General features: G+C 39.0%; 2 protein-coding genes across 3 annotated transcripts in view; one reads left to right on the top strand and one right to left on the bottom strand.

Moving 5' to 3' along the window:
• Positions 1-24179, top strand: part of glis2b (GLIS family zinc finger 2b) — a 76047-nt gene that overhangs the window by 16419 nt on the left and 35449 nt on the right. The gene's annotated exons all lie outside the window — the stretch shown is intronic.
• tfap4 (transcription factor AP-4 (activating enhancer binding protein 4)) overlaps positions 1-24179 on the bottom strand; it is a 77571-nt gene that overhangs the window by 48171 nt on the left and 5221 nt on the right. The window contains exons 2-3 of one of the 2 annotated variants that reach the window (XM_061974189.1): positions 24003-24147; positions 15385-15569 (exon numbers count right to left, since the gene is read on the bottom strand). In XM_061974189.1, the coding sequence (XP_061830173.1) occupies positions 15385-15569; positions 24003-24147 (330 nt within the window). Of the gene's footprint in view, positions 1-15384; positions 15570-24002; positions 24148-24179 lie in introns of those variants that run through there. The other variant, XM_061974192.2, reaches the window with a different exon arrangement.

Raw genomic sequence — 24179 nt, 5'->3', positions numbered from 1 at the left:
TTAGTTACATAAATCCTATTGCAAAAAAATATATAACTCTCAAAAAGGAGAGGACTTATAGGGGTGCCTTGAGGAACACCTCACTTATGTAAATCAAATAAAACTATTTATACAACACATAACAATCTAGGTTGACAAAAGTTATGCTCAGCGCACATAAGACAATAAAAGCTGTCAAAGCAATACAACACTGAATAATACTGTAATAACATACCAGCAAACTGTTGAGATAATACAAGATAAAAAAACAAATCTTCTGAAAGGTACCGGTCCGCCAAGTATCATCCCTGCAGGACGAGGAATAGCTAAACATGCTTCACTACACACCGTAGCTCACCGGCGTCAAAATGTAAACAAACGCCATTGGTGGATCTACACCTAACATCCACTGTAATGATACCAAGTACAGTAGCGTATCTAGTCGATTCCATTATGATTACGTCAATATTTTTGGCATCACAACATATTTCGTTTTTTTTTAATGTTTATATTATTATGTTTATAAACAAGGAAATACGTCCCTGGACACATGAGGACTTTGAATATGACCAATGTATGATCCTGTAACTACTTGGTATCGGATTGATACCCAAATTTGTGGTATCATCCAAAACTAATGTAAAGTATCAAACAGAAGAATAAGTGATTATTACATTTTAACAGAAGTGTAGATAGAACATGTTAAAAGGAAAAGTAAGCAGATATTAACAGTAAATGAACAAGTAGATTAGTAATTCATTTTCTACCACTTGTACTTAAAATTTTTGACAAAATAATAGAATGGAAAATGACACAATATGTTACTGCATATGTCAACAGCTAAATTAGGAGCCTTTGTGTGTTTACTTATTAATAAAAGACAAGTTGTCTAGTATGTTCACTATTTTATTTATGGACAAAATTGCAATAAGAAACATATGTTTAATGTACCCTAATATTTTTTGTTAAAATAAAGCCAATATTGTTTTTGTGGTCCCCTTTATTTAGAAAAATATCGAAATAATTTTGGTACGGTACCAAAATATTTTATTTTATTTTTATTTATTTAAATTTTATTTTATTTTTTTGGTCCTGTCTAGCTTCTCAGGCAAATCATATAGTTGATGTAGATTCCCATATCTTGTCATCATCCCTTGTGTGATGACTGTATTATAAAAATAGTATATATCTGTATCATGAATCAATTTAAGTGGACCCCGACTTAAACAAGTTGGAAAACTTATTCGGGTGTTACCATTTAGTTGTACGGAATATGTACTTCACTGTGCAATCTACTAATACAAGTTTCAATTAATCAATCAATATCGGCTGTACAAATTTACTTTACAAAAGTGTGGGATACTTCTCTTGTTGCCTTATTTGTATTTCACTTTATTTAATGTATTTATATTATCATTTGGTGCAGCCGGGCCGGAGCAGGAGGGGATAGAAAATATCGGTGATACCAAAATATTGGTATCGGGACAACACTACGCCAGTGTTTTTAGGAATTTGCTGCACAAATATTTGTCTCACAAGTTTTGAACTGAACTTAGGGGCTAGTATTCTGTCATTCTAGGGCCGAATTTGGCCCCCAAGCCACTTGTTGATTAGCTCTGCCCTAGAAGGATCTAGCATGGTGATGTTTAAGGGTCACTTCTCCTGCTGCAGGCGTGCATTTCCAAAATAAACACTCCACTAACTACCCCACCCTTTCTCCTCTCATTCTTTTCATTGCTCTGTGCAGACAATATGCAGACCATGGCTGGATTTATGTAAAGGATAAAAATGGTGGTGGGGGGGTTGTGTTAGTTTCCAGCATAATGATGATGATGCCCGCACTGTAATACAGTCCAGTGGAGACACAGCTGGTTTGTATTATTATTTACATGCTTTGCCAACACTCTTGCCTTCTCCATTCTCCTCCTTGATGGAGCCATGTTTGCTTGTTTGAAGAAATACAATTGTGGTCAAAAGTTTACATACACTTGTAAACGTCATGGCTGTCTTGAGTTTCCATTAATTTCTACAACTCTTATTTTTTTGTGATAGAGTGATTGGAGCACATACTTGTTGGTCACAAAACACTTTTATGAAGTTTGGTTCTTTTATGAATTTATTATGGGTCTACTGAAAATGTGACCAAATCTGCTGGGTCGAAAGTATACATACAGCAATGTTAATATTTGGTTACATGTCCCTTGGCAAGTTTCACTGCAATAAGGCGCTTTTGGTAGCCATCCACAAGCTTCTGGTTGAGTTTTTGACCACTCCTCTTAAAAAAATGGTGCAGTTCAGCTAAATTTTTTGGTTTTCTGATATGGACTTGTTTCTTCAGCATTGTCCACACGTTTAAGACAGGACTTTGGGAAGGCCATTCTAAAACCTTCATTCTAGCCATTCCTTTTCCACTTTTGTGTGTTTGGGGTCATTGTCCTGTTGGAACACCCAACTGCGCCCAAGACCCAACCTCTGGGCTGATGATTTTAGGTTGTCCTGAAGAATTTGGAGGTAATACTCCTCTTTCATTGTCCCATTTACTCTCTGTAAAGCAGCAGTTCCATTGGCAACCAAACAGGCCCAGAGCATAATACTACCACCACCATGCTTGACGGTAGGATGGTGTTTCTGGGATTAAAGGCCTCACCTTTTCTCCTCCAAACATCCATCCATCCATCCATTTTCTACCGCTTATTCCCTTTGGGGTCGCGGGGGCGCTGGAGCCTATCTCAGCTACAATCGGGCGGAAGGCGGGGTACACCCTGGACAAGTCGCCAACTCATCGCAGGGCCAACACAGATAGACAGACAACATTCACACTCACATCCACACACTAGGGCCAATTTAGTGTTGCCAATCAACTTATCCCCAGGTGCATGTCTTTGGAAGTGGGAGGAAGCCGGAGTACCCGGAGGGAACCCACGCAGTCACGGGGAGAACATGCAAACTAAGGCTGAAACGACGCGTCGACGTAGTCGACGTCATCGGTTACGTAAATATGTCGACGCCGTTTTTGTGCGTCGGCGCGTCGCATATTTACGTCACACTACTTTACTGTCATAACGGAGCGCAAAGCAGACGATGCGAGCGAGGGGAAAAAAGCACGCCAAAAGTCGTCAAAAGTGTGGGAGTATTTCAATAAACGGCCTAATAATGTTGTATGCACACTGTGTCGAGCGGAAATGGCCTATCATAGCAGCACAACGGCTATGAACGAACATTTGAAAAGAAAACCCCCGACAGCGTTCTTGCCATCACCATCAACAAGTCAATCGTCCGCGTGCGTATACGTTGTCATTATTACACAAAAACATGAATGTGTCATTTGTATCTGCGTTGTAAATTCATAAACTAAAGCACCGTTTCGCTCTGAGAGGCGCGTTTGGCGTGCCTGTTCAGTGTTTACAAAGACGCGCTCCTCTTTAACGCTGTGGAGAGGCGGCGGCGGCGAGCGAGCGGCGAGGCGGGGCGCGCCGGGAGCGACGCCGCAATCGTGCCCAGGTGCGCGATCCGCGCAGTTGGAAGAGAAAAGACTTTGTGTAAAATTAAAAGATTGTAAACCTGGCAAAGCCGTCTGGCGTTCAGTCTGTCGGTCCTGAAAGAACCCCACGGCACAAGACGTGTCACAAACGCTAACGTTAATTAGTTGTGCAAATACCTTTTACAACATTAACAGTTACATATACTATGTACAAACGAACAATTAACTTTCACTTTAATCATACTATCATTGTTGTGTTATTAAGCAAAATAAGCAATACTTTTACTTTTGTTGAAATGTTTACACTGTACACTTTTTTGTATTGGATGTTTAGCTTTATTTTTGCACATTTTAGCAAATAAGCAATACTTTTACTTTTGTTGAAATGTTTACACTTGTTACAGAATATTTCCGTTTTGCACTTTTTTATATTGGATGTTTATCTTTATTTTTGCACATTTTAAAGCAAAATAAGCAATACTTTTACTTTTGAAATGCTTATACTATTCCAGAATATTAAGATTTGCACTGGATGTTTACTTTTATATTTGCACATTAAAAAGCAAATAAGCTACTTTTAATTTTGTTAAATGTTAAAAGTTTTAAATGTTTACATTGTTACAGAATATTTTGTCATGTTGTTGTCAATGTTGACTGAGTGGCCATACTTTTTTTTTTGTAAATAAAAGCCATGCCTTTTGAAAAAACTGGCCTACATTTATTTTTTCCTCTTCATTTTAAATTAAAAAAAAAAAATCGGTAAAAGGAAAAATAATCTATAGATTAATCGATAAAATAATCTATAGATTAACCGATTAATCGAAAAAAATAATCTATAGATTAATCGATAGAAAAATAATCGTTAGCTGCAGCCCTAATGCAAACTCCACACAGAAAGATCCCGAGCCCGGGATTGAACCCAAGACTACTCAGGACCTTCGTATTGTGAGGCAGATGCACTAACCCCTCTTCCACCGTGAAGCCCTCCTCCAAACATATTGTTGGGTATTGTGGCCAAACAGCTCAATTTTTGTTTCATCTGACATCACATGGACAAAGATAAGACCTTCTGGAGGAAAGTTCTGTGGTCAATTCACCCAGAAGCTTGTGGATGGCTACCAAAAGCACCTTATTGCAGTGAAACTTGCCAAGGGCCATAACCAAATATTAAAATTGCTGTATGTATTCTTTTGACCCAGCAGATTTGGTCGCATTTTCAGTAGACCCATAATAAATTCATAAAAGAACCAAACTTCTACTACTTTTTGTGACAAGTATGTGCTCCAATCACTATCACAAAAAAATAAGAGTTGTAGAAATGATTGGAAAACTCAAGACGGCCATGACATTATGTCCTTTACAAGTGTATGTAAACTTTTGACCACGACTGTAGAAAGGGTGAAGGCTTCTCTAAGCAATCGGGAGGTTTTTTTTCCACGGCTGAAATAAAGCTCTCAAGTCTGGGCTTGGGTCTGGCTTGCTGTCTGGGCAGATCCAGTCCTGTTCGACGGCAGCTGCCCCTTCTTCCCTCCATCCACTCCTCGCTTTCAACTGTTTTTCCCCTTCGTCCCTCCCTCGCATTTTCCATCAGCCCCCCAAGTCTGACCGAGCATTATATAAGACTTCAGCATATATTCTCAGAAGAGAAAAGTTTGGCCGCTTAAAGTGTTTACCTTCCTGTGGTGTTATGGAGATACATCTGCACTAATTTAATGCACATTCTGTTGTGTTGTTACGCTGGTGTGAGGTTGCACTTTGTACTCGGATGAATACTATTACATAATAGGCCTTTGTATTAAAAGCATATTAAAAGTGGAACCTCTATAACCGGACACTTTTTGTGGTTGTACAGTTCTGAATCAGACAAAGTAAGGAAAAATAAGTTCAGACCAAACACTGTCATGGATGACATCACACAAGACCTCAGCCAAGTCATCTGAGGTTTGATATTTGTGTGCTATTTCCCATTTTGGGATGGATTTTGACCAAAAATTTGAAGACATATAGTGCCAAGGATGAGATAAAAGTGGAAAAATGTTTGTCACAGAATAGTATTTAAATATTCTTCAAAGGAAATGAAAGACAAGAGCTGTTAATAAGCCTGGGCCGATAGTCAAAAAAATCTAACTGACGATAAATGAAAATAAACTCGATAACTTTGCCATCATTGATAAATTGTTTGTTTTCTTTGTCGTCTCTCAGCCTTGATTTGAACATTGCCAACGTTGAGGCCTGTCTCACAAATTCTGGAAGACTATTCCAGATTTTAGAAGCATAAAAGTGAAACGCAGCCTAACCATGTTTGGTTCTGGCTCTTGGCACCAGCAGGAGACCACTCCCTGAGGTTCTCAGAGCTCGAGATGGTTCATATGGCTCTAACATGCCAGATATGTACTTTGGCACAAGACCATGAAAAGACTTGTACACAAGAAGGGCTGTGCAGTGAACTAAGCACTGGACTAAAGTGGTCATATTTTCTGGTTCTAGTCAGGACTCGATCAGCAGCATTCTGGATGTACTGCAGCTGCTTTACAGCTTGTGTAGAGAGCCCAGTGAGAAGGCCATTACAGTATTCTAACTTGCTGTAGACAAAGGCATGGATTAGTCTTTTAAGTCTGCTTTGGACATTATTCCTCTAATTTTGGCAATGTTTTTAGGTGGTAAAAAGCTTCTGATGTTATTGACTTTTAATGTGGCAATTAAAGTTTACGTCCGAGTGCATTTTTACCCCTAGACTTCTAACCTGATTGTTAGGTTTCAGGAAGCTCAAGATTAATAATACGTTTTTTTTGCTTCTTTGGACTAAAGATTTTAGTTTTGTTTGAGTTTAGCTGAAGAAAATAGTTTTGCATCCATACACTGACCTGTTCGATGGAGCGAAAAAAGTGAATCAACAGGTTGACGTTCAACTACTGCAGTGACAAGTAGATCTGACAATGATATCATTTGTCGGCAATAATTTGTGGGACAATATATTATGCAGCAAAATGTGTTATAGGCCCAGGTCTCGCGGTTAACTTATTTTTACACTTGTGTTATTGCAAAAAATTTAACAATTAAGGTTTTATGGAAGTTTCTTGTAATTCTATTATTTTCTATGCTTTTCAAACAATAAATTCAGATTTCTTTGACTGTAGAACATCTATCATACAATAATTAAAACCAGTTTCACTGCATTCTAATGTCCCTCTCGTGCCCTCCCTGTTCAGTCAGTCAAGTTGAACCGAGCTTTCAAAATGTTGACATGAGCGTTAGGACTGCGAATCTTTGGGTGTCCCACGATTCGATTCAATATCGATTCTTGGGGTCACGATTCGATTCAAAATCGATTTTTTTTTTCGATTCAACGCGATTCTCGATTCACAAACGTTATTTTCCCGATTCAAAACGATTCTCTATTCATTCAATACATAGGATTTCAGCAGGATCTACCCCAGTCTGCTGACATGCAAGCAGAGTAGTAGATTTTTGTAAAAAGCTTTTATAAATTGTAAAAGGACAATGTTTTATCAACTGTTTGCAATAATGTTAATTTGTTTTAACTATTAAATGAACCAAAAATATGACTTACCTTATCTTTGTGAAAATATTGGACACAGTGTGTTGTCAAGCTTATGAAATGCGATGCAAGTGTATTGTTCATTTTTTTTTATTTTTTATAAATGTCTAATGATAATGTCAATGAGGGATTTTTAATCACGGCTATGTTGAAATTGTAACTAATATTGATACTGTTGCTGATAATATTCATTTTTGTTTCACTAGCTTTGGTTTGTTCTGTGTCGTGTTTGTGTCTCCTCTCAATTGCTCTGTTTATTGCAGTTCTGAGTGTTGCTGGGTCGGGTTTGGTTTTGGAATTGGATTGCCTTGTTATGGTATTGCTGTGTATTGTTTTGTTGGATTGATTAATAAAAAATAAAAAAATACAATAAAAAAAAGAATAAAAAAGATTTTTTAAAAATGAGAATCGATACTGAATCGCACAACGTGAGAATCGCGATTCGAATTGGAATCGATTTTTTCCCACACCCCTAATGAGCGTGTGGGAAATATTGCATTTAAGTATTGTAGTCATCTGACTTTGAGCACAAATGTAATCATGTCTCAGTTTAATATTTCATTTAGAGACTGATGAGACATAATTAGTGCATTCATTAGCCTCCACCATCAACGCAATTTAACTGGGGGGCCGCTGGAAGTATAGTCTGGGTAAGGTTTGCTTCAGAATCACATTTTAACTACGTGACAAAATGTGTAAACTATATTCTAACAGCAGCTATAGTGAAACCGACCTGTGGTAGTCTTTGAGTCATTATAAATGTAAAATTTAATGTAAAAACTCAATATTTTGACATGGTTAAAATCCCCAAAACATGATCTGAGACACTTCCGCTTGCTTACAGGAAATTGTGAATTATTTTTACAGTCGTGGTCAAAAGTTTACATACCCTTGTAAAGAACATAATGTCATGGCTGTCTTGAGTTTCCAATCATTTCTACAACTCTTATTTTTTTGTGATAGCATGATTGGAGCACATACTTGTTTGTCACAAAAAACATTCATGAAGTTTGATTCTTTTATGAATTTATTATGGGTCTACTGAAAATGTGACCAAATCTGCTGGGTCAAAAGTTTACATACAGCAATGTTAATATTTGGTTACATGTCCCTTGGCAAGTTTCACTGCAATAAGGCGCTTTTGGTAGCCATCCACAAGCTTCTGGTTGAATTTTTGACCACTCCTCTTGACAAAATTGGTGCAGATCAGCTAAATTTGTTGGTTTTCTGACATGGACTTGTTTCTTTAGCATTGTCCACACGTTTAAGTCAGGACTTTGGGAAGGCCATTCTAAAACCTTAGTTCTAGCCTGATTTAGCCATTCCTTTACCACTTTTGACATGTGTTTGGGGTCATTGTCCTGTTGCAACACCCAACTGCGCCCAAGACCAAACCTGTTGTTTCTGGGATTAAAGGCCTCACCTTTTCTCCTCCAAACATATTGCTGGGTGTTGTGGCCAAACAGCTACATTTTTGTTTCATCTGACCACAGAACTTTCCTCCAGAAGGTCTTATCTTTGTCCATGTGATGTCAGATGAAACAAAAATTTTGGTGCCGGTACCAAAATGTATTTCGGTACTTTTCTAAATAAAGGGGACCCCAAAAAAATTGCATTATTGGCTTGAACATGTTTCTTATTGCAATTTTGTCCTTAAATAAAATAGTGAACTTACAAGACAACTTGTCTTTTAGTAGTAAGTAAATAAACAAAGGCTCTGAATTTAGCTGCTGACAAATGCAGTAACAAATTGTGTCATTTATCATTCTATTATTTTGTCAAAATTAAGGACAAGTGGTAGAAAATGAATTATTAATCTACTTGTTCATTCACTGTTAATATCTGCTTACTTTCTCTTTTAATATGTTCTATCTACACTTCTGTTAAAATGTAATAATCACTTATTCTTATGTTGTTTGATACTTTACATTAGTTTTGGATGATACCACAAATTTGGGTATCAATCCGATACCAAGTAGTTACAGGATCTTACATTGGTCATATTCAAAGTCCTCATGTGTCCAGGGACATATTTCCTGAGTTTATAAACAATATAAATAAATAAAAAACGAAAGATTTTGTGATGCTAAAAAATATTGATGTATTCATAGTATCGACTAGATACGCTCTTGTACTTGGTATCATTACAGTGGGTGTAGATCAACAAACGGCTTTTGTTTACATTGTAGTGTCCCGGAAGAGTTGGTGCTGCAGGGAATTTGTTCTGTAGTGTTTATGTTGTGTTGCAGTGAAAATATTCTCCCAAAATGAGTATTCAAAGTTAAGATCGTTGTCTTAATGGTTGCTTTGCCTACTTCAGACCATTTTAACACGTCAAAAGTCATGACTCCGGTGTGTTGCGGTATGAAGTGAAGCATGAATAGTTATCACTCGTCCTACAGGGATGATTCTTGAAATAAATGTACTTGACTTGTCTCCATGATGAAGACAAGGTTTAATGATTTAGACGTAATTACAACACTGTAGACTGCGGATAGTCATTAGCTGCTAGCTAGCTAACCGTGACGACGCCAATGGGTGGGAGGCTGGTACTTTTTAGTGGCGGTATAGTACCGAATATCATTTATTAGTATCGCGGTACTATACGAAGGCCATGTCTACACTAAGTCGTTTAACCCCTTAAACGATAATTATTTAGCCTAAGCCCCATTTCAGCCACACTAAACCATCATTTAAGGTCCCCTTCCTCGGACAAATTTTTACACAGGTGAGTCAGCTGTGTGTTTCTTGAATCTCCGGCACTTAGCTTTGTATGGACTCATTGCTCGTTTACAAAGAGTTCGGAGAGGAAGTGACGCCAGAAAGTTCACGCCCCACACAGGAACTGACATCAGAAAGAACGCACCACAGTCAGCTTCATAACAAAGATGGAGGCGGATCATGCAAACATGACCGTGTTTCTCCTTCTTGTACATGTACAGGCGCTTTTGGAAATCACACATTACCTTAGGAGAAGGCAACGGGCGATTGCAGCTAATTCGGATACAACACTTCTCAGACGGCAAGAGAACTTTCGAACAGTCAGCTGTGATTCTACTTGCTGGAAAACTTGGTCCCTTCCTCCCGTGGATGTGATCATGATAGGCAGTGTGTGACTACAAATATTGCTTTATGGATGTGACTGTGAAATGGCCAAGCAGTACTTACAAGCAGACAGTGTGTAGACAGAAAAGGGAGAACGGACGCATTTTGGCTTAAAAATTAAAGATAAAAGATGAAGTTATAACACTTTGTCTTGTCAGTGTTATAACTTGAAAAAATCCAGAAATCACCCACTTGGCGTGGGTGATTTCTGGATTTTTTCCCAGTGCATGATGCTCACATCTTCGCTAACTCCGCCATTAGCGCGCAGCTGAAAGATGGAACCATCCTCTCGTGTCCCACATTGTCTACTTTCTCATGTCGATTAAAGATTTGATTAATTTATGATGGCTCAGGTGTGATGCACTACAATAGGGCCCCACAGCACACTGGATTCTAGTTCATTGAAATACCACAACACTGGATATTGGTCAAAGGAGATAACTATTTACAATATAGGTCTTTTAAATAACTTTACAGTGAAGTAAAGTCATCTACTAGAGAGCTTGGAGCAGATGGACTTTTTTTTTCTTTTTTCTGCATGCGTACTAGGTCGCGTTGCGCCAGCGGACGGAGGGGGCGGGGGTCTTAAACGGTGGCATTGTTGTGTGTGGACACGGGTAAGGTTAGGTGTGGTTTATACCGTACAAACAGTGTTTTAAAAAAATCCTTTGTAGAATGAAGGTAGAAATCCAGAGATAGCTGCTACTCCATTTTGCAACATTACGCCAAACTCTGTGCATCACCATCTCAGGCAGCCCCCATCTGTCCTCTTGCATCTGTCTCTCGCTTTCGCTTGGATGCACGGCGCAACAAATGAAGGCATCAGGGTGGAGCCAAGAACACAAGAAGAGTGAAAGACAAGTGGTAAGAAGTGGGAATCGATCGTGCGTTAACCCCTACTTGATTTATACTGGTACTAGTGTTGTCCCGATACCAATATTTTGGTACCGATACCAAAATTTTGGTACCGATACCAAAAATATTTCAATACTTTTCGGCACTTTTTCTAAATAAAGAGCACCACAAAAAATGGCATTATTGGCTTTATTTTTAACAAAAAATCTGAGGGTACATTAAACACATGTTTCTTATTGCAAGTTTGTCCTTAAATGAAATAGTGAACATACAAGACAACTTGTCTTTTAGTCGTAAGTAAGCAAACAAAGGCTCCTAATTTAGTCTGCTGACATATGCAGTAACATATTGTGTCATTTATCATTCTATTATTTTGTCAACATTAAGGACAAGTGGTAGAAAGTGAATAATTAATCTACTTGTTCATTTACTGTTAATATCTGCTTACTTTCTCTTTTAACATGTTCTATCTACACGTCTGTTAAAATGTAATCACTTATTCTTCAGTTTAATACTTTACATTAGTTTTGGATGATACCAAAAATTTGGGTATCAATCCGATACCAAGTCGTTACAGAATCATACATTGGTCATATTCAAAGTCCTCATGTTTCCAGGGATATATTTCCCGAGTTTATAAACATAATATACATTTTTAAAAAACGAAAGATGTTGTGGTGCATCGACTAAATAAGCTACTGTACTTGGTATCATTACAGTGGATGTCAGGTGTAGATCCACCGATGACGTTTGTTTACATTGTGACGCCTGTGAGCTACGGTGTGTAGTGAAGCATGTTAGGCTATTCCTCGTCCTGCAGGGATGATACTTGTAAGAAACTTACTTTGTCGCCATTGAGACAAGTATTAGTGATTTTGAAATCACTAAAACACTGCCGACTTGGGTTATACTTTAGCCGCTAGCTAGCTAGCCATGTCTTAAAGCACCTCATTCGGTGGGCATTTCAGTGTTATAACTTCACCTTTATCGTTAGTTTTTAAGCCAAAATGCGTCCGTTCTCTCATTTCTGTCTACACACTGTCTGTGGCGGACCGGTACTTTTCAGAGGCAGTATAGTACCGATTATGATTCATTAGTATCGCGGTACTATACTAATACCGGTATACCGTACAACCCTAACTGGTACACATGTGTCTTCCTGCCTGTTGCAGCGACAAGAAGTGTCATCCCACAAAGGAACGTTATAAAACCAGCCCACATCCAGAGCCATCCGCTGCCCCATGGAAGCCATGTTGCATAAATCTGTTGCCAGGCTCGTATTACCTTAGGTTTTTTTGTACAAAAAAAAACAAAAAACATCTTGCATTGGCCCAGTACAGGAAATAACGAGAGACAGGAGGACTCCTCCCAGTGCTGCTACAGTACTCTGGCCAGAAAGCAGAAAGAGCGTGGGTGACAGACATGTAATAGCACCGCAGTCAGTCAGCAGTGAAACACAACCACATATTGCTGCCTATTAAACCTCACTTTCCATACCGGAGTCGCCGCTATTAATCTGCACTCTGTTAGAGAGAGACAGATTTCTGGATTTTTTCCCAGTCTGTCTGCACTGGTGCTGATGGAGTATCTTGTGTCGAGCTCTTATTAGGGCGAAGCTGTTTGACACCTGTGTCTCTCACTGCACTCTTTTGCATTTTGTGTGTGTGGTGTTTTTAAAAAGGTGCCAGCGCGTTGAGTTCCTGACCTGACCTTTTGGTCATTGCCGCTGCCTTTCGGGGGAGGTCTGGATACAAAATGCTGATAAACTAGGGTGGGTGTGTTTTAAGTGCATTTAGTTGATTGCCTAGGCTCCAATGGAGAGCGCTACATGGACTTAAGTATTGGAACATGTGGCTATAAATCAGGGGTGTCAAATGTACGGCCCGAACAGTTTTTATCCGGCCCGCGGGATGAGTTTGCCAAGTATAAAAATGAGCCAAAATTTTTGAATGAAAGAAACTGCTGTTCTAAATGTGTCCACTAGATGTCGCAATAGCAATGCTTTGTATCTTTGTACACACACACATACACACATATATATATATATATATATATATATATATACATACACACATATATATATATATATATATATATATATATACACACACACACACACACACACACACACACACACACACACACACATATGTGAATTAACACTAGACACTTGTATACCGAAATAATACGATGCTTAAAAGGTCATAATGTATTATTTTGAAATGCCTACCGTATTTTTCGGACTATAAGTCGCACCGGCCGAAAATGCATAATAAAGAAGGAAAAAAAACATATACAAGTCACACTGGAGTATAAGTCGCATTTTTTGGGGAAATTTATTTGATAAAATCCAACGCCAAGAATAGACATTTGAAAGGCAATTTAAAATAAATAAAGAATAGTGAACAACAGGCTGAATAAGTGTACGTTATATGACGCATAAATAACTGAGAAAGTGCTTGGTATGTTAACGTAACATATTATGGTAAGAGTCATTCAAATAACTATAACATATAGAACATGCTGTACGTTTACCAAACAATCTGTCACTCCTAATCGCTAAATCCCATGAAATCTTATACGTCTAGTCGCTTACGTGAATGAGCTAAATAATATTATTTGATATTTTACGGTAATGTGTTAATAATTTCACACATAAGTCGCTCCTGAGTATAAGTCGCACCAAACTATGAAAAAAACCCTGCGATTTATAGTCCGAAAAATACGGTAATCATTTATTTATCATTTGTATTTGTTTTATTTTGTAGGATACCTTGTTTTTACACTCTTTTCTTTTTGTATGTATACTTTTCCTTGCCTGCTGCATCTCAGAATCAGAATCAGAAGTACTTTATTAACCCCCGAGGGGAAATTGAGATTTTCAGCACAATCCCATTCAATAGGATTGCTGACTGGTCTGCCAACATCCGGCGCCCCTTGGGAATGGGAATGTTATTAAACTAAGGCCTTCTATACTTACTAAAATAGAACTATTGCCAAATGTTCCCTCTTAAAATCAGGAGCTAAGCCAAAATGTACAACACGGAGTATTGTACATGAGCACTAATGGTATTGATAGTACTTACTTACTATTGACGAGTGGACTCGGTTTGTTGTCTAAAGTAAATGGCAGCTATGGGAAGAGAGAGTTGAGGTAGAAACATATCTCCACTATTCTCAACATATACAGTCGTGGTCAAAAGTTTACATACACTTGTAGAGAACATAATGTCATGGCTGTCTTGAGTTTACAATAATTTCTACAACTCTTTTTTTGTGATAGAGTGATTGGAGCACATACTTGTTGGTCACATAAAACATTTATGAAGTTTGGTTCTTTTATGAATTTATTATGGGTCTACTGAAAATGCGACCAAATCTGCTGGGTCGAAAGTATACATACAGCAATGTTAATATTTGGTTACATGTCCCTTGGCAAGTTTCACTGCAATAAGGCGCTTTTGGTAGCCATCCACAAGCTTCTGGTTGAATTTTTGACCACTCCTCTTGACAAAATTGGTGCAGTTCAGCTAAATTTGTTGGTTTTCTGACATGGACTTGTTTCTTCAGCATTGTCCACATGTTCTCAATGGGGTTTAAGTCAGGACATTGGGAAGGCCATTCTTAAAACCTTAATTCTAGCCTGATTTAGCCATTTCTTTACCACTTTTGACGTGTGTTTGGGGTCATTGTCCTGATGCAACACCCAAATGCGCCGGAGACCCAACCTCCGGGCTGATGATTTTAGGTTGTGCTGAAGAATTTGGAGGTAATCCTCCTTTTTCATTGTCCCATTTACTCTCTGTAAAGCACCAGTTCCATTGGCAGCAAAACAGGCCCAAAGTATAATACTCCAAACATATTGCTGGGTATTGTGGCCAAACAGATGAATTTTTGTTTCATCTAACATCACATGGACAAAGATAAGACCTTCTGGAGGAAAGTTCTGTTTTGACCATGACTGTATATCTATGTTATGGATCAAGGAGTTCAGAACATTCAGACTTCCCCGATAAAAATGATAATTACTGCATTATTGACCGTTCATTTCAGGAAAACGTTGCCACATGTCCATCCTTACTGAGAAGCATGCCACAACATTACTTTTTAAATTTGCAAGGGATCAAGCTTATTATTTTCAGGACACTCCAGTCATGGAAATAATAAATTACACGCAGTGCATTTCTTTACTTCTAAAAGCCTGTTACAAAAAATAAAAATGTGAGAACAGGCCATGGAGAAGGAGCCAAAAACCTCACTTCCGAAACGCAGACCTCATCCAGCAACCCCAATAAACCACATGCAGCTGCTGAATGGGGGATTGGTGGGGTTTACCCTCCACAGAAATACTAGAACGGAAAAACCAAACATCTTCGGGCATGCCAGCACAACTAAACATGTTTACCTGAATATGTCGTAAAACTGTGCCTTTTATCGCCTTTCCTGCATCAGTCACCGACAATGAGTTGGGGGCTGTTTCTCTATTGGCTGCATGAGTGAGAAGCAGTGTGGCCGACGCCTCTTCCTGGCTGACCGTGCAACTCCGGGGCCTTGTGATTGCACGCAGGAGTCGCAGGATTGCATCACCGCCTGTGGGGAAAGGCCACAGGAATGGACTGAAGTGGTGCGGAGGGGTTTCAAAGTAAAAGTGAAGGTCATTGTGCGAGTCAATATGGAGATGGGTTTAATAGACTAAGGCAGGGGTCGGCAGCCCAAAATGTTAAGAGCCATATTGGACCGAAAATACAAAAACAACAACAGTCTGGAGCCGCAAAAAAATAAAATCCTTCTATAAGTGATATAATGAAGGCAACACATGGTGTAAGTGTCTGTATTAGCAAAGATTAGCCTACTATCAAAATGACTATGTGTCGCAGGCTGACACAAATCTTCGTTGACAGAAATGTTGAAATGTAATATTTATTCTTCACATTTTTACAACATTGGAAGACATTAGTAAAACGCAGGCTTCTCAGGGGGTCAGACAACTCCTCTAAAGGATTGATTGATTGAGACTTTTATTAGTAGATTGCACAGTACAGTCCATATTCCGTACAATTGACCACTAAATGGTAACACCCGAATAAGTTTTTCAACTTGTTTGAGTCGGGGTCCACGTTAATCAATTTATGGTAGACTGGCTTAGAATGGCCAAAGGGTATAGATGTGTGAGTCCAAGTTAAAGGAAATGGCGGGCTGTCTAATGGATTTATTACAATCTTTGCAAGCGAGGTCACGTTCGCTGTGGTCTATAAACGGCACACAAACCACTATCAGAAATGCAGGCAATATTACATACAGATAATATGTCATGAGAAATGCAGATATAAATACACAGAGGACATAGGAAATTAAATGAGCTCAAATATACCTACAATTGAGGCATAATGAAGCAATATGTACATAAAGCTATCCTAAATATCATGTTAGCAATAACATCAACAAAGTTCACCTTTGTGCATTTGCGCACAGCATAAAACGTTTGGTGGACAAAATGAGACAAAGAATGAGTAGCATAAAATATGTCTTCTTCCGGCATCGCTGAAGAAAGTTGTACTTGTAAACAAACTACGGAGAGTTCCAGGACTGCCAAAATTAGTAGGACAAAACGGCGCTCACCAAATACTCTCATCAGTGAAGCATGTTTAATATAAACAGTGGGATTTCTAGCAATTAGGGAGGTTTGTGTCATCTTGTCCTCTACAGAAACCCTATTAAAACAAAAATATATTTTTCTATTTTCATACAATGTTGAAAAAGCTCCAGGTAGCCACGAGGGCGGCGCTAATGAGCCGCAGGTTGCAGACCCCCGGACCAGAGGTGGGTAGTAACGCGCTACATTTACTCCGTTACATCTACTTGAGTAACTTTTGGGATAAATTGTACTTCTAAGAGTAGTTTTATTGCAACATACTTTTACTTGAGTATATTTATAGAGAAGAAACGCTACTTTTACTCCGCTACTTTTATCTACATTCAGCTCGCTACTCGCTACTATTTTTTATCGATCTGTTAATGCACGCTTTGTTTGTTTTGGTCTGTCAGACAGACCTTCATAGTGCCTGCGTTTCAACAAATACAGTCACTGGTGACGTTCACTCCGTTCCACCAATCAGATGCAGTTACTGGTGACGTTGGACCAATCAAACAGAGCCAGGCGGTCACATGACCTGACTTAAACAAGTTGAAAAACTTATTGGGGTGTTACCATTTAGTGGTCAATCGTACGGAATATATACTGTACTGTGCAATCTACTAATAAAAGTTTCAATCAATCAATCAAAAGTGTGAAGGAAAAAAGACCCTTTTATTTCAACCGTACATCCCGTCAAAAGCCTAAAGACTGACTGCACAGTTCCTGTCTTCACAATAAAAGTGCCGCTCCATCGCGCTTGCGCTTTCAAAACAAGAGTCTCCGAAAGCCAGCGCAAACAAGCTAGCAAGCTACGGAGTTTGCCGCCAATGTATTTCTTGTAAAGTATATAAAAACGAATATGGAAGCTGGACAAATAAGATGCCAAAAATCAACCACTTTCATGTGGTATTAGACAGAAAGGAGGAACTTTTTTCTCCTCCATTTGAAAACGTGGACGCTATCAGCACTACTGTCTGATTCCAATCAATGCAAGTCATCAGAATCAGGTAATACACCAACTTATATTCTTGTCTTCATGAAAGAAAGGAATCTATATGTGTTAAACATGCATGTATATTCATTAAAACACCTTTAACATGTAAACAAAAACGGCAAAATAAATAAATATAAATTATATACTGTATATATATATATATATATATATATAAATGTGTGTGTGTGTGTGTGTGTGTGTGTGTGTGTGTGTGTGTGTGTGTGTATATATATATATATATATATATATATATATATATATATATATATATATATGATGTGTGGTGTGTGTATGTTACTCATCAGTTACTCAGTACTTGAGTAGTTTTTTCACAACATACTTTTTACTTTTACTCAAGTAAATATTTGGGTGACTACTCCTTACTTTTACTTGAGTAATAAATCTCTAAAGTAACAGTACTCTTACTTGAGTACAATTTCTGGCTACTCTACCCACCTCTGCCCCGGACTAAGGCTCTGCAACCAGTTGAGCGCGGGCCAAATGCGAGAATGACATCAGGCCTACAAGTTGCATTCAAAACTAAGAAGCGACTAACATTTTGCAGCAGATTTCTAAAAACAGGAGAGTACTTCTGTCATGTAGAGGATCTTTGACCACGGTAAACATAGTAAAAATGATTTATAGCAGGGCTGCAACTAACTGTTTTGATAGTCAACTAGTCGTAAAATATCTTACGACGTGTAGATATGTTGTACGCAGTGGCTCCAATATCAGATTAATTTAAATTCAACAATTACGAAAAATATGATAAAAACAATACAATATAATGTACTACAAACAACTACAGCAGTTTTATGAAACAATGTAATAATGTCCAACATTTACTTTGGAGAATAGACTTCCTTCCAGCTCCTTCATCAAACACACCATTAGCAGCTTCTCCATATTTAAATGTCCCCCGTTAAGATATTATTTGAACATACATGGCTGGCATTAGACTTGTTCTGCTTCAGTATGGTGCAGACCAACAGTGAAATGCTCAAATTGCTGTGAAAAGTTGATTTTTTTTTTTTTACCGTATTTTCCGGACCATAGGGCGCACCGGATTATAATGTGCACCGCCGAGGAATGGTCTAATTTCGATCTTTTTTTCATATAAAAGGCGCATTAAAAGGACTATAAGGCGCATTAAAAGGAGTCATATTTTATTTTTTTTTCTAAATGGAAAATACTTCCTTGTGGTCTACATAACATGTAATGGTGGTTCTTTGGTCAAAATGTTGCATAGATGATGTTTTACAGATCATCTTCAAGCCGCTTTCTGACAGATGCTTCAGGACGCGCTGTTTTGTGGGCGGTCTTATTTACGTGGCTCACCTTGGGCAGCGTCTTCTCCCCGTCATCTTTGTTGTAGCGTTGTAGCGTGCAAGGACGGGAGTGGAAGAAGTGTCAAAAGATGGAGCTAACTGTTTTAATGACATTCAGACTTTTACTTTAATCAATAACGGAGCAGCATCCTCTCATCCGGAAACAACAAGGACGGAAATGTGTCCTGTGAAAAACCTTCCGACTGGAACTCTCTAATAACTAAAGTTCCTTGGGTGAATAATGTAAACTCACGACACCGGTATGTTTTACCGCTTTCATGGCGAGTTTACTGACAGATATAAGTAAGAACTTTACACTATTTTATATTAGAAATGGCAACAGCGGAGGATGAATGTCACATAAGAAGACAGAGAAAAAGAAGCTCATCAACTACGTCGTTGATACGGACTACAAAGGTGGACGCGTGCAATTTTTCAGGACTTATGCAGATCCTAAATACAGATCAGCAGGTACCAGAAAGTAAGAAAAGTTGCTTTTGCATAATATTGTGAAACAAAACGCCAGATAATATGTCTTACCTTATACACACACCATAATAACACTTGTATGTTTAATGTGCCGACAATCCACCAAGCGGAGCGGCTGTATAGCTTACCAAAGTCGTACTAAAACATTTTGATAGATTTTTGAGCGCTTTGTGTAACGTTCTATATTTTCAATGGAACATATAAAATGTTGACGTTGTTTACGTGAGTCATATTGCCATCATGTTGCAGTCTACATGCATCTCTTATGTTTGACTGCCATCTACTGGTCACTTATTACACCATGTACCAAATAAAATTGCTCGGAGGTCGGTGAGCAAAACCAGAATTATTCCGTACATTAGGGTTATTAGGCGCACTGTCGAGTTTTGAAAAAAAAAAAAAAAAGACAAAAGATTTTAAGTGCGCCTTATAGTCCGGAAAATACGGTAATTTAATTAATATCAACTTCTTCCCAGCACTGTTCTTCGTACTCCTTTCTTCCTTCCCATGGTTGGAATGTCGATCTCTAGCTGTAAGCCAATGCTAGCGAGTAAGACCTGGGGCCTCATGTATTTAAGACTTACTAAAAATGGTTTACGTTCAAATCCAGAAAATGTTGTACGCACAACACAATTCAGATGTATTAAAGTGTGCGCACGCATTAACCCAGGCACATTTCTTTTCTTACGTCCCAATCAATGTGGAATTAAGCGCATATGTTAGAGTGGCTGGCCACTGCCTTGTCCACGCCATCATTTAAATATTTATCATATTTAAATTAGCCATGTGCCTGAGATCCCATACTACACTGCATAGAAAACATAAAAATAATGAGCAAGACGGCGAAAATTAAGGAATTCACGGACAAAGGAGTAGGAGGTGCGTTTTGCTAAATATACTTTTTGGCAAGCTGTCCTCTGATGTTTACAGCGAACAAAAGAGGGTTGAATGGGAAAAGTGTGCAAAGTTGTCACTGCTGTGGAGTCAGAACGGCACACAGGAACAAACAATAAGTGGTACTACATCAGGAAATAGGGTGAAGAATAAGATGGATTGGCAAAGTAGTGCCACCCTGTTTGAAATAAGTAGCTGCAATGATGCATGCAACTTTAAAAAGATGTGGGAGCACATGTGGGTGACTGATTACCCCCAAGTTAAAAATAATTTATGTAACGTACAACACAATGTGTTCATAGGGTTGCCTGTTCACAGCCAGATTAGAGTTTATTGTGAAAATGATGTTATATTTTGAATTCAAACATGCCAGCTTATCAAAAAGGATATGAAAGACTTTGACTCCTGTTTGATTACTCAATTTATTATAACAACACAGGAAAGCTACTTGCAGTAGCAGCCACGTGACAAAGTCGGGACATTGCTCCCTGTCCGGTGCCATTAATGTGCCACAACCACCGGCTGGCCAAGCTGTGCTGGAGTCACAGGAACACATTGTGACAGCAATAGGTGGCAAAATGATTGCGTAGATAAAAAAAATAGACGTCCTCACAAGTATGAATATGAAGGATAAAATGCATTTGCGAAAAACTTAATTTTTTGTCCTTGCCTCAATCTTTTACATTGTTGAAGTGAAATGTTGGTAAAGACCGAATGACCAACTCTGTATGTTGCCAAACTATCCACGGTATGTAGAAGTTGGCATGAGGTACCGCACATTTCCACATCCACTTCACTCTTGATACATCTCAACTTTTCCTCTAAGAAGCGCGTACGCCTGAGGTTCACGTTTAATACATGAGGCCCCAGATGTTTTTGCTGGATCTTACGGGGTTCATTATGACATTCTCTATGCCAATTAACGGGATAGGATATACTTTTATTTATCCCACAATGGGGAAAATACATTGTTGCAGTGAAGGTTTTTGCATACAGGAGCAGTCAAACATAATGAAAAAAAAAAATATATATACTACATAATGGCATATTGCTTACTAATAAAAGAAAAGAAAAGAAAAAATACTAACATCCGTATTGCACACCAAGTTGGAATGATAAGTGTGACCGGTAGATGGCAGTCAAACATAAGAGATACATGTAGACTGCAATATGATGGCAGTCACACGTAACATACGAGATGCGTGTAGACTGCAATATGATGGCAGTCACACATAACATACGCGATACGTGTAGACTGCAATATGATGGCAGTCACACATAACATACGAGATGCGTGTAGACTGCCATAGGATGGCAGTCACACAACATACGAGATGCGTGTAGACTGCCATATCAATCAATCAATCAATCAATGTTTATTTATATAGCCCTAAATCACAAGTGTCTCAAAATGATGGCAGTCACACATAACATACGAGATGCGTGTGGACTGCAATATGATGGCAGTCACACAACATACGAGATGCATGTAGACTGCAATATGATGGCAGTCACACAACATACGAGATACGTGTAGACTGCAATATAATGGCAGTCACACAACATACGAGATGCGTGTAGACTGCAATATGATAGCAGTGACACATACGAGATACGTGTAGACTGCAATATGATGGCAGTCACACATACGAGATGCGTGTAGACTCAATATGATGGCAGTCACACATACGAGATGCATGTAGACTGCAATATGATGGCAGTCACACATACGAGATGCGTGTAGACTGCAATATGATGGCAGTCACACATACGAGATGCGTGTAGACTGCAATATGATGGCAGTCACACATACGAGATGCGTGTAGACTGCAATATGATGGCAGTCACACATACGAGATACGTGTAGACTGCAATATGATGGCAGTCACACATACGAGATACGTGTAGACTGCAATATGATGGCAGTCACACATACGAGATACGTGTAGACTGCAATATAATGGCAGTCACACATACGAGATACGTGTAGACTGCAATATGATGGCAGTCACACATTCGAGATACGTGTAGACTGCAATATGATGGCAGTCACACATTCGAGATACGTGTAGACTGCAATATGATGGCAGTCACACATACGAGATACGTGTAGACTGCAATATGATGGCAGTCACACATACGAGATACGTGTAGGCTGCAATATGATGGCAGTCACACATGAGATACGTGTAGACTGCAATATGATGGCAGTCACACATACGAGATACGTGTAGACTGCAATATGATGGCAGTCACACATACGAGATACGTGTAGACTGCAATATGATGGCAGTCACACATACGAGATACGTGTAGACTGCAATATGATGGCAGTCACACATACGAGATACGTGTAGACTGCAATATGATGGCAGTCACACATACGAGATACGTGTAGACTGCAATATGATGGCAGTCACACATACGAGATACGTGTAGACTGCAATATAATGGCAGTCACACATACGAGATACGTGTAGACTGCAATATGATGGCAGTCACACATTCGAGATACGTGTAGACTGCAATATGATGGCAGTCACACATTCGAGATACGTGTAGACTGCAATATGATGGCAGTCACACATACGAGATACGTGTAGACTGCAATATGATGGCAGTCACACATACGAGATACGTGTAGGCTGCAATATGATGGCAGTCACACATGAGATACGTGTAGACTGCAATATGATGGCAGTCACACATTCGAGATACGTGTAGACTGCAATATGATGGCAGTCACACATACGAGATACGTGTAGGCTGCAATATGATGGCAGTCACACATACGAGATACGTGTAGGCTGCAATATGATGGCAGTCACACATACGAGATACGTGTAGACTGCAATATGATGGCAGTCACACATACGAGATACATGTAGACTGCAATATGATGGCAGTCACACATACGAGATACGTGTAGACTGCAATATGATGGCAGTCACACATACGAGATACGTGTAGACTGCAATATGATGGCAGTCACACATACGAGTTACGTGTAGACTGCAATTTGATGGCAGTCACACAAAAGAGATAGGTGTAGACTGCAATATGAATGAAGTAAACAACACCAAAATGTTAAATGCTCCATTAAAAATAAAGAACATTACACACGGCACTCAAAAATCGATCAAAATGTTTTAGTACGACTTTGGTAAGCTACGAAGCTGCACCGCTTGATGGATTGTACTGTGCTTCAACATACGAGTATTATTATGGTGTGTGTATAAGGCAAGACATTATCTGGCGTTTTGTTTCGCAATATTACGCAAAAGCAACTTTTCTTACCTTCTGGTACCTGCTGATCTGTATTTGGGATCTGCATAAGTCCTGAAAATCTGCGCGCGTCCGCCTTTGTAGTCCCGTTCTTGCACGCTACACCGCTACAACAAAGATGACGGGGAGAAGACGTGGTCGAAGGTGAGCCACGTAAATAAGACCTCCCACAAAACGGCGCATCCGGAAACGACTGTCAGAAAGCGGCTTGAAGACGATCTGTAAAACAATCTATGCAACATTTACACCATTACATGTCATTTAGACCACAAGGAAGTGTTTTAAATGTAGAAAACAAATTATAATATGACCACTTTAATGCACCTTACAATCAATCCAGAGCATCCTACACTGTCATGTTGTGAAGTGGTGAGATGACTCTTTAAAGCAGACTGTACCAGTGTGTGGAGTGCCCCAAGCGATGCTTCGTAAACACGGCAAAGTTGTCGTACTCTGGGGGATTATCTGTTGACTGATGATGCTCTGTAGCGAGAAGCATTTTGGCTGATGAAAAGCGTATGGTTTGGTTCCGTAATCTGACAGCTGGAACGGATGCAAGAGGGGGAAAAAAAATC

Source organism: Nerophis lumbriciformis, linkage group LG22 (genome assembly GCF_033978685.3).
Source record: "Nerophis lumbriciformis linkage group LG22, RoL_Nlum_v2.1, whole genome shotgun sequence".
Lineage (NCBI taxonomy): Eukaryota > Metazoa > Chordata > Actinopteri > Syngnathiformes > Syngnathidae > Nerophis > Nerophis lumbriciformis.
The sequence above is the reverse complement of the archived record's forward strand: the minus strand, read 5'-3'. Positions and strand labels throughout refer to the sequence as shown.